General features: G+C 38.8%; 1 protein-coding gene across 3 annotated transcripts in view; it reads right to left on the bottom strand.

The window, feature by feature from the left end:
• CDK14 (cyclin dependent kinase 14) overlaps positions 1-18,354 on the bottom strand; it is a 329,408-nt gene that overhangs the window by 185,284 nt on the left and 125,770 nt on the right. For all 3 annotated transcript variants that reach the window (XM_063324807.1, XM_063324809.1, XM_063324808.1), the window contains one exon: positions 6,713-6,807. In XM_063324807.1, the coding sequence (XP_063180877.1) occupies positions 6,713-6,807 (95 nt within the window). The remainder of the gene's footprint in view (positions 1-6,712; positions 6,808-18,354) is intronic.

The raw sequence follows: 18,354 nt of genomic DNA, 5'->3' as shown, positions 1-18,354 counted from the left end.
TAAATTGGAGCTTCTCATTTTAAGAGGAATTAAATAGCAGTTACAGCCCACATTACTAAAGAGCCTGAGAAGAAAGTTTAATTAGATTGGACAGTCTCTAGTGCAAGTTGAGATACTGTCAGGCTTCACCTCAGAGGGACTTGGACAACACAGTTTGTTACTGAAATTAAAAGATAAGGAATGTGTGGGATGCCACCAACATATTACTGATGGCAGAGCTGTCCAGAAAGCTATAATGCAGATATAATCAATCAATTACTAAATTACATCTGTCTGTAATGTTGCAGATACAATCAATTACTAAAAAAAATAAAATATTAAAACTGGAAGGATTTTTTTGTTGTTGTTTGAATTAGTAAAATAAACTGACATACTTTTTCTTCAGTTCCTGATACAGGAAAGTAACAGTGTATTAACTTCACTAAAAGGTTACAACTCTTCATACTTAACTGATAAAAATTAAAAGGCAGAACGATACCCATAGAAAGGATCTCACAAAGAAAAAAATAATCAACTTACCTATATCTGCTATCAATGACATGTCATTCTGCTGAGTATTTGTTTAGACTGTTCTTACAGACTGCCAGTATTAGGGAAACCATCCCCCCACCGTAGCTTCTTCAGTGCTTTATTATCATTACCATTAAAGAGGCACTCCTATAATTTAATCTTTCTCTGCCTTACAGATTTTTCTTTTTTATCCTCTTCATTATTGACATGGAAATAGGTCACTGCCTTTCTCTATGATATATTTAAAGGTTTGTAACCATATGATCCTTTTTTTCCCCAACTCTAAACAGCCCTACTTACTTTGACTTTTCCTCAGAAGCCTTCATTCTAGATGTCTGCTCATCCATGGGTTTTTTTCCCACTCAGAGCTCCAGTCGATTCATGTTTTCCTTGTGTTTACAAATTTACCATTTCGGATGGTGGCCTCACCTGTTGTCCTGGTTTTGTAATTTTACTTTTTAGCTGTACTGAACAGAGTGTTACCACTGGCATATGCATCTTACTACACGTTTGTGTTTTTGATGGACTACAATGACGTTTGAAATTTTATCTGTAATTCAGGAAAAAACTAATTGAGATTTGTTCGTAGAATATCTCACGTGATTTCCGGTGTTCTACCTGTCAGCTCAACTCTGGATGTTTTTTATGCTTTGATTTTGTTGTGGTTTGTTTTTTCAATACTCACACTGAATACACATTTTAATACTTAATAAAAAGAAGAAGATATAATAGATGCTAATTATTAAATGGTGCAAAGCACACTGCAAATCTAACCAATATCTGGTAAGGTTACAAAAAACATTAGTAAATTGTACAAACAATAGACATTCATATACACACAGCCTCCCAATCTGTTGGATTGTAATTCTTGATGAATCTTATTAACACATCTATTCATCAGTATGCACCCTCTATATGAAGTCTACACAACCTTTGTGAGATCCTGCAAAGTAAGGATGATGAGGCAAACTAACATCTTTCCTCCTCCCGCTAAACCTGTGTAAACTTATTATTCTAGCAAGAGTATTTTTATTTAAATTTAAAATACAATTTTTCATTCCCTCTTTCCTGCTCATTCCCATGTCTGGCACAGTCTTTACCCCTCGGCAAAGCACCAAGCAATTTCCTTCTGAAATCCCTTCTGAATCCCTGCCTCCCGAAGCTGACTTTGTTTGCATTTTCAGCCTATACTAGGACATCAGCAGCTCCTGCCTCTGACCTGCTCATTAAAACTTGAAAAACAAGGCTTTCCCAAGAGCAGTATTCCCTTACTGCCTCTTCTCAACAGTAGGGATTTCCTTTCTCTTGTTCTGTCGTCTTTTTGACTGCAACTTAAGTATTGTAACTTGGGGCAAGCCTGGGGTTTAACGAGGCAGGGGTTTAACCAACAGGGGAATGGCTCCTTCTCTGGTCAAAGCAAATGGAAACTACTAAATTAAATTGCTCCCATGCTGGGAACCCTCAATGGCTCTGCTCCTTCCCAGGGTAGACGAAGCACATTCACGGCAAGCAAGGGTGTCCGCCAAGAGAGTGGCAGGAGACATTTGACTTGTTGCAGAGCTTCACTACCTTTCAGTCCTCGCTTACCATGGCTGGGCAAGCACCTTGACCTCAAACAGGAAGAAAATTCCCCATCATTTTGCTCTCATATCAAAATAATGCAGCCTCCAATTAAGTTTCTCTCTCAGTCAAGGATTAGAAGACCCCTCCTTCCTTCTTGTGCCCAGTTTCCCTAATTTCCTCTAGGTATTAAGCACCGCTGAACGCTCCTAGTGATCAGAGGTCAAAAGCAGCTCTGGGACTCTACTGATTTTCCCTGCTCTCTCATCCACCAAAATAACGTGGCTTTTGTTTGTTTGTTTTCACAAACAAGCAATGCCATCCTACCTTTAGTTTCAACACATGTTCCCTAATAAAATAAATAAAACCAGAAAAAAAATAGTGTTTGATCCAAATTATCAGAAGTTGTAAGAATTTCAGAATTTCCAATGCAAAAATTTTTGATCCTTTTAGGTAATGAGTGTTGACCATTTCCTTGCATAATACTTTTCTAAGATGTCCTACAACAAACTCAAAATGTCAGGTTTTGAAACTTCAGCTCTGTAACTCTAAATTCCGATGAACCATACGTATCTCAATTTCTAATCAGCACAAAATAAGAAATTCACAGGAAATGGAAAGAAAATGTAACTAATGAACTTTATTAAGCCAACTCATTGTATAACAACCTATTTTAGCTGCTGTAATGAAGCGATGAGAATTAAACTTTCTTCTTAAAAGGAAAGTAATTTTTAAGATGGAAAAACATATACAAAGATTAAAATAGGCAAGGTAATTGAAAATGCTTGGGTTTAAATTACACTATTAGATTAGTCTGGAGCTTTTTCACTGTTAAGGCAGAAATAACATTACTCATTACTCATACTTCCAATTATAAATGTAACTGTTCTTGTTTCAAACCTAGTTCATAAATATTGAAAGCATAATGTAAAGTATTGCTTTACAAGCTCACTTTTATATGCCAGGAATAGACAAGTTGCTGGTTCACTTATTGATAATAATATACTCACATAATTATGCATAATACTAAAAACCTCATTATCATTCTACCAAGCCTGTAGCAACATGTATTGGTTAGGATTGCCTTTCAGCAATTAAGTGTTTCTAAATACAGTCATCTTCCTTTTAAATAAAAAAGTGAAGAAACAAATGATAGCAGCTAATAATCACTTCAGAACAAACAGATGTGAACCCATCTTCAAAGATCAGTATGTCTTGAGATCTCACCTGTAACATTCATCATTTCCATGGGCAAAGCTGGCTATATCAGTGACACTTGCACTACAGCTGGCATACCCACAAGGTCGCATAAACTAATACCTAAACAGAGCCTGGAGAGGAGGGGAAGAAAACGTATGTGAACAGTCATACTCCTCCATTGGACTGTAAAGCTGAACTGACCTTTTTCTTTTCGAAGTCACTGCAGTCTCAGATACCATATGCAAAATATGTCAAAAATTCACATTTTTGTTTTCAGGTCTTGTTTAGCACATCCCAGTTAACTATACGGAAACCATTTTCTCTACCATTCATACATGAAAGACTATCAGCACTTCAGGTTCTGGAGAGGCAATTCCAAGCAGCTCATCCTCAAAGCTCCTCAGGTAACAACAATGGCTCTCAGTCATCCAGTGGTAAAACTGAGCTCTCAGCTCCCTTTTTGGTACACTTGAACGACGAACAATAATCATAACTGATGTAAGAGTTACCAAAACATACAAAGAAATTATGCCCTACTAACAAGGTACTGTATATACTAAACCATTTTCAACTATGTTATTTCATTCAAAAGGAGTAAGCCCCCCCCTCTTTCACAGAAATGTACAGCTTCACATTCACCAAAACGTTTATATGGAGAATTAACTTCTCCTGATCTTCAGCTGTCAGATAGAATTTTTAAAGATTGACTTTTCTTGCTTCTGGGGACCACCAAGGTTAAAGTTAAAAAGCTCTGTCATGTTTTCATCTGACAGACTTCCATATAACAAAAAAAAAAAAAAATCCTAATTTGAGGTACCCAGAGAATTTAATCACTGCCACGTTTCCTTTCAGAGGCTATTCTGCTTTCAGCTTTTAACTTATTACTGCAACACATTTAGCAATGAAAGGTGCTACGTGAAATTAAATTTCATTATACTCTTTCAGGGTCAACGCTGAAACCAAAACACCTCTGATAACCACGGACGTTTCATCGGTATATATTTCCCAATGGAATCATCACCAATGTAGTGACCCAAAGTTTCCATTTTCTGAGAACTCTTGGATCATTAACTGTTCATCACTAATTTAATCATGACATCTCACTCAAATGGTTTTTACTATGTTTGAAATGGCCAGTAGTGATTAATGGCAATAGAGTATCACTTCCATGATTTCACTGTATGAAGTAAATTAAATTCAACTCCTTTTAGGCTTGTTAGACCTCAGTCATTCAATAATGTATGCCACTGTGTAATTTTAATTGCATTAATATTTCTACTGATTTCAGTACAGATCACTCGTATTATTGAGCTAAACCATGTACAGGTGCCAAAAAAAACCAAAAAACAAAACAGACATTACAGATAACAGTAACAACAATTACACAGCTAGATTGCATAGTCGACCAGCCAATATTTGTAGACTTAAATGGGCAACTGTAATTTTTGCCTCTCTACATTCACGTTATGCGCTGAATGAGAGCTCTTTGACAAATGGAACAAAAAAGGTCACTGCAATCATGCAATTAAAGCCTGTATCATGCAGACCCACAAGAATTCAGTTCAGGTCACATGAAAATTGTCAAGCAGTAAGCATTACCAGATAACATATTTGATCAGCCTATATAACTTTGCATTACCTAACAATGAAAACAGACTTTTTTTAAGCCATTCTGTCATCTCAAGGCAGAGGAGCAAGTTACAGCGTCATTATGATACAGTCCTTACGCTGGCCGGAGAGGACAAAGCATCCTTCCCTTTCTTTCTGAGCACCACCTTGAGAGACTCTGTCTGCCCACCAGCCAAAATACTAAAATACTACTTGGATCAGTTGCTAGAAACCATTGCTAAATGAGATCCTGAAACAGTTTCAATAGCTACCAAACACCATGAAAATAAAAAGGTGCAACGATGAGCAGGCTTGATCCCAACAGCACCCCGCTGAAAAACAAACAGCTAAGTGAATCCAGAAGAACTAGCCACTGCATGAAGCTCAGTCTGTGTCCGTGCTTATCACAGACAACAACATGATATAACACATGGCTGGGAGCCAGAGTCTGTAAACATTACTAGTGAAGGTAAAATCCAGAAATTTGACATCAGTGTAATAGGCAAAAACATCTATTTTAGAGAGAAACATATTCTATATATCTCAACTGCTTCTGATGAATACAGCTAAATACAGCCACTGATAAAAGGGACTGCAAAATTCATGTAAAGTTATGCAAATAAGTCTACACTGACTGTTACATAAAATTAAATATCAAGGCTTTTCCTATGCTAATATGGTGTATAAGTCAGGAGCAGAATCACCAATTTTAAGAAAAGGAATTCAATTTTCAGTAATGTTCCTATACCTAAGGTAAAAAATACGTACTGAATAGAACGACCCCGCAGGCTCCTGATGCTGAATACCTACATTATTCCACTGTAGCATTTCTATGTAAATAGACAAGGTGAATGGCTTCTCCAGACAAGACGCTGTGCACTATCATGTAAAAATTAAGGCATGCTACCAAGAAACACAGGAAACAATTCCATCTGTCTTAAGTAGGGATGTACTAAGAATAAAACTAGTCATCACTGTACTTTATAAACGCAGTGTCTTACTGACTACAACACAATAACAGATATTACACTGAAAATCTAACCTTCTCTAAACTCATTTGTTTCTTTTAAATTACATGTTCTTGGACCCATCTGTGAAAACTGGGAGGTTAATTATGATAGTACTTTGAATAATTCCACAGCTAAATGCTGAAGTAGTTCTACACAAATGCCATATGTTTGTCTTAGAAAAACTAAAAAGATTAATTAGGAGGCCAAGCCCAAGACTTTAGAAAGTAACACTCTGCACACAGTTAGATCATTACACTGTGTACTATGTAAATTGAAGTTTTAATTAGTAGGTAAAACACTAGTCATAGCAAAAAAAAATACAAAATTCTAAATTGTGTGCGACAGTCTTCTTTTTTACTGACATTGCTTATAAAAAGACACCATGCACAAACCAGTCACAACAAAAGCCATTTAAACTTACATGCTTCTGATGAAGGAACTACCTGTTAAGCGTTTCAGTCCTGTTCTTCTTCTTAGCTACATTATCCTCACCTATTTTAAAGACACCTGATCACATCAGTAAAGAAAAAATTCTAATAAACAAACTATAACTAGAAAGCAGAGTAAGGAACCAGTTTTGAAAACTCAACTAAACAGCATGAAGTCCTTCAAGATCCCTAGTAGCCACTTCTCCATCTCTGAATATGGTCTAGCCCAGCCTTCCACTTTTAGCCCACTCCACTACAAAGCATCATCTCTTACAGCCTTCACTCTCCTGAAGTAAGTAAAGGGTTATTCTGGCCTGATCCATAAATCAGTGATGGTAAAGAGAGCTTTTCCATGAAATTCTGGACCATATCCCAAACATTAGTTACTTTACTCACCACATATTCAAACACAAGTGTCAAGGTCTCCTTGGTGTGAATGATGTCATGAAGCAGCACAATGTTAGCATGTTTCAGTCCTTTCAAAAGAGAAGCTGAAAAGTAAAACATACACATTATCTTAAAAAGGATCCAAATATTTTACATTGTTTGGCTTTTTTTTAGTGACTTGGATGATTTCTTTGACATCTGAGTTTCATAACGTGACAACCAATAGTTGGTACTTCAGTATCTTCTGTGTCCATGAGTTCAACACATACAGTGTGTTCCAAGGTCATGCCTTACCATTCAGTGCTATTTTCTCCACCTTGCTGGTCAAACTCAACCTCACTTTGAGGCAAAAATGAGGTGCAGCTGGAGATGCTTTCCTTATGCTGCCTCCTGTGAGTGAGTCAATCACTCACATTTCAGCAACCAGACACCAGGTCACTTGTACACTCAAAGAGAATTTTCTGTCTCAGATAAAAGCGTGTTGTTTCAAAACATCCTCTTTCCTATCCAACACAACAGAGCTGCTTTCTAAACAATGTGCAACATCTATCCTAAGAACAGTGCTTTAAGCAATAATTCTCCTTTCTCTCAAATATAACACAGGTTTGATGGAATCATTTGTATTAGCTCATGAGAATAAATACATGGTATTTTCTGACCATTTTTCTTAAGTGGCACTAGCTCATATTTTCAGACTACTGATAAATAAAGACTTACCTAGTGAACCTCCAGGTGATCTCTTTCACTAAATTTCTTTTACAGCATAATACATATTTAATGTTCAGACCGTATTACATATCTAATGTTCCCCAAGACGTGGCATATTTTAGCAATATATGCTGACAAGCCATGTGTTGTTACCAATGTCATTCTGTCGTTGCTGCCTTGTCATCTCATGCCTACATCTGAGCAGGACCATCAGTCACCACACCAAAGTAAATAACAGACACAAAGACATGCAAATGAGTGGCAGATTTCTGTACTGAATAACATGAAGCTTTCTTCTATCACCCTTCTTTTGTCAAAGAAAATAATGGAGCACCAAACGTGTCCCACACCACTACTGTGCAAAATGGAAACTAGGGAGCTTCCACAGCACTATTACCCCTTCATGTCCTATTGAGGGTGCTCCGTCAGGCTCAGGTAACTCCAGACGTCAGCCTTGCTTTGAATCAGGGTAAGTACATAGTATCTCTCATACTGGTTTTTAAGAGAGCAATCTGACAAGCTGGTCACTCTGGGAAGCAACACAATAGCAACATGGCATCTGGCTGAATCGGTGTTCCTCTACAAGCATCCTCAGCAGCAAAACCCTGGAGTTCACACTAGGCAGAATGTAGATAGCAAAGGGGAAAATACTACATAGGAGCTTCAAAGTGAGTATATCACAGATATCTTTCTTGATGTCGGGATTGCAAAAATGCGAGCAAGCTCCATGACCAGGAATGAGGCAACCCTTCAACCTGCCAGAAGAAATGAGAAGAAATGTTTCAAAAGAGCTTGCTTTGGCTGGAACTCTGCAAGTCATGCCTTTCAGAGTCAGCACGGAGCAATCTTTCCTGTGCTCTGGGTATGTTGCCACTGAGCTGTAAATCTGCTATTGCAATTACAATTATTTGTTTTAAACAGCTCTAGCAACTTTTCACATTCCACGAATTAAGTAGAAGTTGTTTTCTCAAAGCAAGAGTTGTGCACAATTTTCATAGGATCCTCATTTTAGAATCTGGAGAATTTCTTGGAGTAAAAGCTCTGAGAGAGTTGGCTATGTTGGGTTTTTTTTAAAAGATAACAATGAAAAATTGCTACTGAAAAAGGTATGGATACAAACAACAGACAATCAGAACAACTGTTCTGAAAGGTACCTTCTATGAGAAACATGAACTTTTAACCTGAGGGAGCCCCAAGAAGAGTTCACCTGCAGTAACTGAGCTTTTACCTGCTCTTCCCTAAAACCTTGTCAAATGACCGTACGTGCAGAGAGACTGGGAACATGAAACCTGCCTCCTGGCAGAGCCTATGTCGAACTGTAACAGTATTTATGACCTATGTCAGCTTTTGCTGTTCAGATCATCACCTGAGGCCTGTAATTCCTCTAGTTGGCCATGACTTTGTTGCTAAAATCTCTATATGGGTCATTAAAGCTTAAACAGTACATTGAAAGCAGCTTACCCCGAGGCCTTTGCAAATACTGTCTTTCCCTATCTTTCCTCTTCAGTCCCTTCCCCCACTCTTATTTATCTTCTCTAATATCCAGTTCTCCCCTTCTACAGCCTCAATATTCAATATCTGCCATACAAGAACTACAAAACATCACCTGCAGGGCGAGATTTCTGTCTTCTCCATTAGTCCTAGTGAAATACAGTAAATAATATAGCACAGAAAGCAAAATCATCTTAATTGCACAAATTTTACACTGCAGAAATAAGAAGCAATTCCACTATCAATTTATATTGTGAGAAACCAAGCATAACTGGTGAAAGTAAGAAAATTACCCCTTGTGCTCTTCTATCAGGTCTCTTACCAGTAAGATTGCCTGTCTTTGTGAAAACACTGCTTTGTTGCTTAAAAAAGGTGGGGGAAAGGGAGGAAAAAAAAAAGAAGAAAAAGAATTGTCTGAAATAGGAAAGCTGTTTCTTCCTCCACAGGGTACTTTAAAAACAAAATGAAATATGAACCGATGATGCTCAGAGTGTTTTTTTACAGAAACATCCACTTTCAGAACAAAAAACCACCTCCTCTTTTGGGCAACTTCTTGCTCGAAGGGGATAGAACTTTGGATGAACTCCACTAATTCAAAGACGAAACCTGGAAATTCTCATCCAAGACAATGAAAAAGAGTCCAGGGAATCTATCAGCATCAGCCTGAGAGAAGCCTGACTTCACCTTTGAAGCTGCCAATGCAGCTGCTGCTGGAGCTCAGCAAGAAGTCAGGTGCTGCTGTGCCTGGTGTCACTTCTAGAACAAAATAATTCTCCTAGTAAATGCCATCTCCATCAGGTGATTATCACCCACAGATTTCACACATAGTTGCTTCATTTTAAGATAAAAAGACTAAAACATGGCTGAAAAAGCATCGCAACAACTCACAGAAGTGGAAGCAACGTACTAGTACTCACTGTATCCTAGCATGTATTTTTAAAACCAAAATTATATAATGCTGCTTCAAAACTGCTGGCACTCTTTTTTTATCCTCGGTATTCAATCTAAGATAAACAGATGGCGGCATTTTTAATTCATTTCCCCAAAGAGTTTTGATGAAGCACAGCCGCAAATGATGCTAAAATACTTTTAAAACACTCTGGACAAAATATTATATGCTTTTGAATGGGCAGGTGCTTGTTCTGTCACATGTGTTTGCACATTCCAGCACAGCAAATTCTAGCAGTAAAAAACAGGGCAGAGGAATTGGTGATATACTTCAATAATTAACGACATCCGAGATGATTGTTTCTGTGACTTGTACAGAAGTTCATGACCCGAGCCACTAAAAGTACCAACACTCAGCACTTCTCCATCAAGGGCTAATAAGCATATTTGCATACCTAAAGAAAATACATTGTATTTGCTTGAATAACCATCACAGATTTCTCCTCCAACAAGGGGATGCTCTCATCTATTATGAACTCCTGGCAAGCTGCCTTATTGCTTGTGTTGGTCAAGGAGCTTTTTGCTGTTCCCAGATGAGCTGGGTTCTAAAGTACGCTCACTCCACAAGCAAGGCAAGCCAGATGGACTGCAGCCAACTCTTACCCAAAACCTGAGCAGCATCAGTAAATTGGTGCTTTGCTCCCCGCAGGGTTTACAGCATCGGCTCAAGCCTGACACTCCATTAACAAAGCCTTGTGACTTTTAGATCAGCCCTGAATTTACCTCAAGAAGGCTTGGGGAGTTCTGAAAAAGGCTATTCCAACATGCCCATAAAGTAACATTTCACAGCTGTATGTCAAAATCAACAAAAGCAACTACTACTATCAACTCCCAGGCCGCATGCAAGAAGAAGAACTTTTCACTAGCAGCACTAGCAAAGATGGTACTTTCAGACATGGCAAGTACATTAAACTTGAACATTAACTATGGTCCTCAGATCATCCTACCACAATTAATTCAGTCTTGCAATTCCTGACTATCATCTTGTTCTCACTTTGTGAAAAATCACAAATGTCCATTATGTCCCTAGATAAAAGAATCACCCACGATTTCCAAATTGTCTGATATTTCAGTGACCTGGAAGCTTTTCTCAGCAGTAGCAGAACTCAGCCTCATACCGCTCATATTCACCCTAACGTACAACTGTTGATGATACTCTCTCGGATTTCCTACTATATGCAAAGGCTGTGATATTCCCGTCATTTTTCTAAAACAATATAGCTATGAAAATGCCTGCTTTGCTCAGTATATAGTAGTTGAGGTGTCCTCTGGGGCTACCATGCACCAGTGCTCACCATTTACCATGCTACTCCTCACATGCACTGTTCACCCTTTCTGACTGTCACTCTAGGAGGACGTCTATCTTGGGAGAGTTTTACTCTTGAAGACAGCACGTCATGGCAGTTTGCACCCATCTAATACTGTTAATGTAACCGTGCACCTTTGCTGCCCTGTTTAATCTCTGAGACACCAAAGCACGCACATTCTAGTCAGTAACACAAATTTGTGAAAGGAAGTAATTTGCTGTGCTTCAGAGCCAAACAGCATATCTGTAAAATTCTGCGGCTTGTCACACTCTGCAGACACAACCGTGCTCTCTGACAGAGTGCCAACTTCCTCTCATAAACAGTTGCGTTCAGTCTCTGAGCTCTCCTGGAAAGGCATCATTAGTGAGAAAACATTCATGGGTTTTTTCCCCTCATCATGTCTTTTGAACAAACATACTCAAATGTGTCTTACTGCCTGTACAAACTGCAGAAGTTCTGCTTCCCTTCCCAGCAACTTATGTTTCCATCTCACATCTTTTATAGCAATTTTAAAAATTTGGCCTCAGAGCACAATGTCCCTTACACTTCTCTTCCACTTCCCACACAGCAGGACTTTCTGTCTGCAAAACAGTACTTACAATTCTAGCCCAGAGACAGGAATTCAGCACTCTGTTGGTTCTCCAGTAATAAATGCGCAGAAATTCAGCCGTCAGAAATGTGGTCCCCAAATCTACACTTTGCTATTTTCCAGTTCACCCATCAGAAATAATTTACCACCAGCAAATAGCTTTGCTCTCCTGCAACACTAATATGACAAAATTCAATCCAGTGAAAACTATACATCCTAGGTAAGACCACACTGACCGCAGACTTCCCATCTTCTCACCACAGGACATATTCTGCAGAGGGATCATTATTTGTAATCCCAAATAATTGATTTTAAAGCTGCACACCTACAAGTGCAGAGAATCGGTCAGCTTCCACTCTGATCTTAGCAGACACAATGCAATAAAGATATATAGGTCACTGTGCAGCTTTGAAAGATTTCGAGGAGGAAGTTTCTTAACAAATTTCAAAAGAATCCACAAGCTACAGGAAGAACAGAAAAAGCATCAAATCATTCCGGTGGACTACTACGTAGCTGAATTACCTTCTTTACAGACAATTCCAACCTCATGACAGTCTCTTCTGGATTTAACAAATGGCCCTTATTCTAGTTTTTATTAAGTTAAAAAGGAAAAAAAAAAAAAAAAGGACAGTCTGGCATTAAGGAACTGTAAGGAACTGCATAGTGCCTCACATCACATCCTTGCAAGAAAGAATTTGCTAGCCCTTCAACTGTAGGCTGCTTTGCTGGAGGGACTACATGGATCACATTAGCGGCATCTGTCTCCTCAGGCTGAAATTCAGGCCAACACATGAGTGGGTTGAACTTTTAACCAAGTACTTTTTTTATTTGTGAAATTTCTGCTTGCTGCTCCAACTTGGAAGTGTAGTATGTTATTAAAGAAGAAATACAGAAAAAAGAGAGCATGTGACAACACATGGGCACCTTCAGACGTTCTTCTCACTATGGCTGTAGTCCCCTAAGCAAAAGGCAAGTCACAAACCTGCTGAAACCTCTTTGCCTATTGAACTGGAACAAAGTATTGGAGGGACTGATCAAATATGCTCCGAAAAGCACTACAATGCATTATTCTAACAGATATACAGAAGATAGCTGACATATGAAATGAGTGTCTCTTTTATTATGTTTTAGATATAAATTTATGCATTGTATATTGCTCCCAATGCTCTTCAGACACAAGTACAGATGGAGGTTAAAAATAATGAGACATCATCGTATTACAGCCAGACTCTCACGGAAAAAGACTGTAATATGCTACTCCTATCCTGTAGCCGCCAGTTATACCTTGCCTTCACTGTCCATTTCAGTATTCAAGAGGAGGAAACCATGTAAACCAAAAATATGTCAGCACGTACAGAAAACAACACTATGATGCAGGACTCTTTCTATTAGTTTTTTATGCATGCATACCATGACTGGGACTACAAGCACAATCTACTAATAAAACTGTCACTGGTTTATTATAAGCTGTTATTAGTTTTGTTATCTTGCTGAATTTCAGACACAGTTTTCATATAAATATCTATCTACCTTAGGATGAGTTCTTTGGAAGTTTTCAGTCTAAACAGTTCCTTTATCTCCCAAAAAGCAGGCTTTAGCAACATCTTCTGTAACTCGCTAAGTAACTTTCCCCTTGAAAAAAACCACCTCTAAATCCAATGTTTTGGGGTAGAGACTTGAAATCTGAAAATACAGAGGCATCAAAATAGGAATACACATTTCGCTATCTCCATGAAAATCCTCTAAATTTAGTCAAGTTATCAGCTTTTGAAATCACCTCTTTGGGTCAGACCGAGTATCAGCAGTGGGAAAAGAAGGAGGAATACACACAAGGGGAGACAGCATGAGGGGCTGTGATTCACAGTAGAAGCTAGGACAGCTGGGTAAGGAGAAACAAAAGCCCGAGGACAACCAAACAGCCTTCACAGGTGGAAAAACGCAGGAAGCGGAAAGTGACAGCGTGTTGACAAGACAGAAAAGGGACAGAACACGGATGGGGTGGGCAAGCACTCACGCTTAGGGGGAAGTAGACAAGAGCCTATAGATACTAGCACGTATTCTCCACCGATGTCCATATCAGAACCCAAGATTCCCACAGATTACCAGCCCACTGCCTTCAGCAGGAATCAATGAAAATGCCTGGCAGTTTTCCTTATTCTCCTCCAGTTTCAGGCTACAGACAGAAGCAGCCTATGACAGCTACCAGCCAGCATTTCAGTTCAAGCAGGATGTGTCCATACGAGAGCTCACAAACTTGACAAAACACTAGAGTGCAGATGCAACACCGGAAAACAGAATATGGATTTCCGCTTGCTTTTTCAAACACTTAGAAAATTACATAAATCAAAACCCAAATTAAAGTAAAGAATACCATGCCAAGCGCTCAGAGCAAAGATGGACTACAATTATAGGGGCTTCTGCAACACTAACTCAGCTTCTCTGAGATACACATTCCTGAAGTCATCGTGAGATAAGGCAGGGTACGAGCTTTGAGCGCACAGCTGCTTCATATCTATCTTGCATTTATCTCGCACTTTGACAACCTGTAAGTTCACAGCCTAACTTATCCTGCAGTGACCAACTTGTGTACTTGTGACCAACTTGTGTGCTTGTACCCATTAACTGTTCCTAGCTCTTTTACTATTTTTTTTACTGATGTAAGACTAAATTTTATTGCTTAAATTTTATTTTTATAGAGGCTCAGGTATGAACTTGATCCAGCTTTATTGTCCAGCTTCAGTGGAAGGACCTTGCCTGTTCATCAGAGAAGCTGAAAAGTCCATCAGGATCAAATCAGAAGAAAATCAAGCCGATCTTTACCCCTACCTCTAGCATTGGCCAACATTGAGTCACTCAAGCCGTTATCATCATCATATTCCTCATTTTCTGGACATTTCAACTTCTGATCTTCATTCATGCTTATCAGAACCACAAAGCGTAAACAATTATTACAGAACCCCAGGCAACACTACACTGATATTACCCAATGCTATGCAACTACATTGAAAGTCATCTCAAAATCATAATTTAAAAGGACTCTCAGCAAGTGGGGTGCTGAGAAAATGAACAAATATTTAAGTAGTCAGAGTACAGTGACAAGTGTTCTAGAAAATCTCAAAACCATCTGTGTTTTAATAATGCACAGTAGGTGCATATAGCTAGAGCCACCCATCAAGAACACAGAATTAAATTAATCGTTCATCATCCGACACAGGCAGAGATCACACAGCAGGGGCAAACATGGTGCTGTTGTGTAATTAAGGAATGAACAGTACAAGTAGAGAGACCAAATTAAGTTTTCACTGGTAAACTTAATTCTGACTACTTCTGAACAATTGACTTTCCAACTATAATAAAGATCCTCTCTTGTAAATGGTACACCTGCAATATTAGTATTAAATTGTCTAAATAAGGGACTAAATAACCGAGTATCAGTACTGAAACTCGTGCCCTGCTGAAGTCAGAGATTTGTTACTCACTTTTCCCAATACATCAATATGACAAGAAATCACTTAACTGTATGTACCTGCAATGAATAATATTTTTTGTACATAGAAGACAGAAAGGCATCCTAGGAAAGAATTTAATTGCATTAACATGAAACCCAGCTGCCTATCAGCATACGGAAACCACTACTTACAAATGAGGAATTCTACAGAAAAGCTGTTTTTAAAAAAAAATTACTTTTGCTATATTTCTCAGTGGGCCATTTCCTCCAGCAAAAACGCAGCACGAAAACCAGACAGATTTGTCAGCATACACTTTAGGTGGCAAAAAAAAAAAAAAGAAAAAAAGGCTTGTGGCATATGTCTTGCTATTTTTCAAAGAGAGAGTGAGACAGGAGCCTTTAAAGGATCGTGTCAATTTTTTTCTTCCAGGTGGGTGAGGCTCAACGTGCCTCTTCGCCCACAGCTGGAAAATAACGCTGGAATGAACGTGGCATCACTTTCTCTCTTGTGGAATGATTTCAAGGTTAACGAAAGGCAGCCACAGTAGGAAGCTAGCAAATACCTATTCTTACAAATATTTTACTAAACTGAATCAATCACAGTGAAAATAAGGCATAATGTTCTGTAGCGATGTGAAGTGAGTATGGGAAAAGAACAAGGATTTCATAATAAATTTAATGAAATCCAGTCATAGCGTAACTTACACTAAAAAACAGCATAAAATAATGAACTACTAGACTTCTAGCATAATTAGAATATGAATAATTATCTAGAACATTTAAAAAACGTTTTTAAAGACAGGAAATAACCTTAATTCTGGCTAGATCTCTTTGATGCCTGTATTTGTAATTAAATTTTTCTTTCCCATCCAAAAGTATGCTAAGCACGCAAACGACAAAATGGCAAGATTCCCTCAAGTAAACTTGTAAACTGATTTCCAACATGGAAAAAAAAAGCAATAAAGGGATGAAGCAAGCTGGCAGACATTGCAGCAGCAAAACCCACTGATAATTCAAGTGAAGGTTAAATTTTTTTCCAGACTAAATCAGGTGAAAGAGATTGTATCAGAAACTTACTAGCAATGCTGTACCACCAAGAGCAAACCACTTTGGTGCCAACACTGCTGTTCATCCACTCTGCAATCACACCATCTGAAAATATGGTTTAAGTGTTCTTTTCACATCTAAAGGCTCTATCAGCTCACAAGGAGCAGATATGCTGTCGTCCTCCTGCCGCTGCTCTGTGGTCTCTGGGTATTGTCTCAGTTCTCACCCTGTCATTTAATTATCATTTATTCTTGCAGCACTCATCAACAATGTTAATTGAATTTAAGGTGTAAGCAATCCGGAGGAAACAGAAAACCGTACAACAGACCCACAGGATTTTTGCTTCATTCACCCTGGAATACAACTGAATCTAAATCAGGATGACCACAAACTTTACAAATTTACCTTCAAATGACAGTGAAGATCTGTATGACCATGTCGCTGCCTAGAGCAGCATGTGCTTATTTAAACCTTGTGGACATTGTTCAACTTGGAAATTTCCATTTTAAAGGCCAAAACTGTCCTTTAAGCAAAAGGTGGTAAGCCTGATATGTTTCTTTAAAAAGCAGCTGGCCCCCAGAGAAAGCAGGAGAGGTGCTAGAACAGAAAAGATGGGCTGAAGGAATGTCTCAGCTTCACAGAGTTGACAGCCGCAGCTGATAGTCACAGGGTGATGTGAAAGTTAAGTGATGCTTAGGAGAGACCTAGCTGAGGTAAGCTAGTCATTTATATCTGCCTGCTTTTGCTAAAAACGTCCCAATAATTTTCAAGTACAGATTCACAATTACCTGTCTAGATACATGACACCAACAAAACTATGGATCTAAATTCATATTGGAAGGTATTCTGAGCAACAACATAATTAAAACACACCCAAGAAATGTGCGAAAATACATTAAAGGGATCTGCCAGGGTAACCCATTAACACTACAGGTGGTAACAATTTTTTTTTTTTTAAAAGGCCAACTCAACAGCCAACAGCTTGGCTGTCTACTACACACAGATAGAAAACATCACTTCCCAGCCCCCTTGAAAATATACTCAGTTCTTCCATCCTGTTGTGTCATGTTTCAATTATAATTATGGCAATTTACTCTTTGCTTTTCCAGATAAAATTCTTTTTATAGAATCATAGTAATTAACAATGACAGTAGCAAAATTGATAGCACTGCCTCTTAAAGTACCAATTCCTGAAAGATGACACGATTATTGCCTTGCCAAACTTTAAACAAATACCCTCATCTTTTACAGTTTGTGTCTAACAGTGTTTTTTCCAGTCAAAAGAGGTCAGCCTTTTCCAAGAGAGGACAAGAGAACAAATATGCTCTTTAATATTGGTGACCTTTTCTTCAAAGAGTTCTCAGATCTCATGCATTGAAAGGCGGCCTTCAAAAGTTACACTTCAGGTCAAGGACATGCTTTTTCTCGTTTCTGTGAAAATCTGTCCAATTTGTCAAAGTTTACATCTAGTCAGTGGAAAATTGTACTTTAAAGCTGCACTTTAGCAGCTAAAATCTCCCAGAGAATCCGTCCTCCCTGCGCACGCTTAAACATTCAGATATTTGGCAGAAGCAGAAGTTTGAGCCAAGAAGTATGGAATCCAACATCAGTTATAGATGGGACAGCATCAGTGGTAAAACTCTTCTGACAGTTTCCCCAAAATCATAATCCCAAACCTGTTCTTGGCTGAACACATCTCCAAGTCCCTTGCTCCATTTCTGCTCCCCTCTCTCTTCAACCCTGCCAATGACAAAAAGGGTGGGAAACGCCAGTTCTGTCCGACTCCCCATCTCCATCCCACAGGCTCCTGGCTGAGGCTGAAGTCACCAACCCTTCCCATCTTCCTGTTACTTCTGACATGGCTTCTGACATTCACATTCTTCCAGACACACAAGATCCTCATGGCAGCATCTATTCTTAACCACCAGCTTTCGACATCACTTCTCTCCTAGTTCTCCTCTCTACCACTGCTGAGGCATGGACACTGCTAATGTCTCAGTGGGGCAGTCGTTTTCCTCTAGGCTGACAGAGCACAGTAGAAAGGGGAGAAAGGAGGCCAGAGGGAAAACAGGAGGGAAAAGGGGACAAAAATACATGGATAACGCTAGCAGAA

This window comes from Chroicocephalus ridibundus, chromosome 2, assembly GCF_963924245.1.
Source record: "Chroicocephalus ridibundus chromosome 2, bChrRid1.1, whole genome shotgun sequence".
NCBI lineage: Eukaryota > Metazoa > Chordata > Aves > Charadriiformes > Laridae > Chroicocephalus > Chroicocephalus ridibundus.
This window is presented reverse-complemented; position numbering and strand designations above follow the sequence as displayed.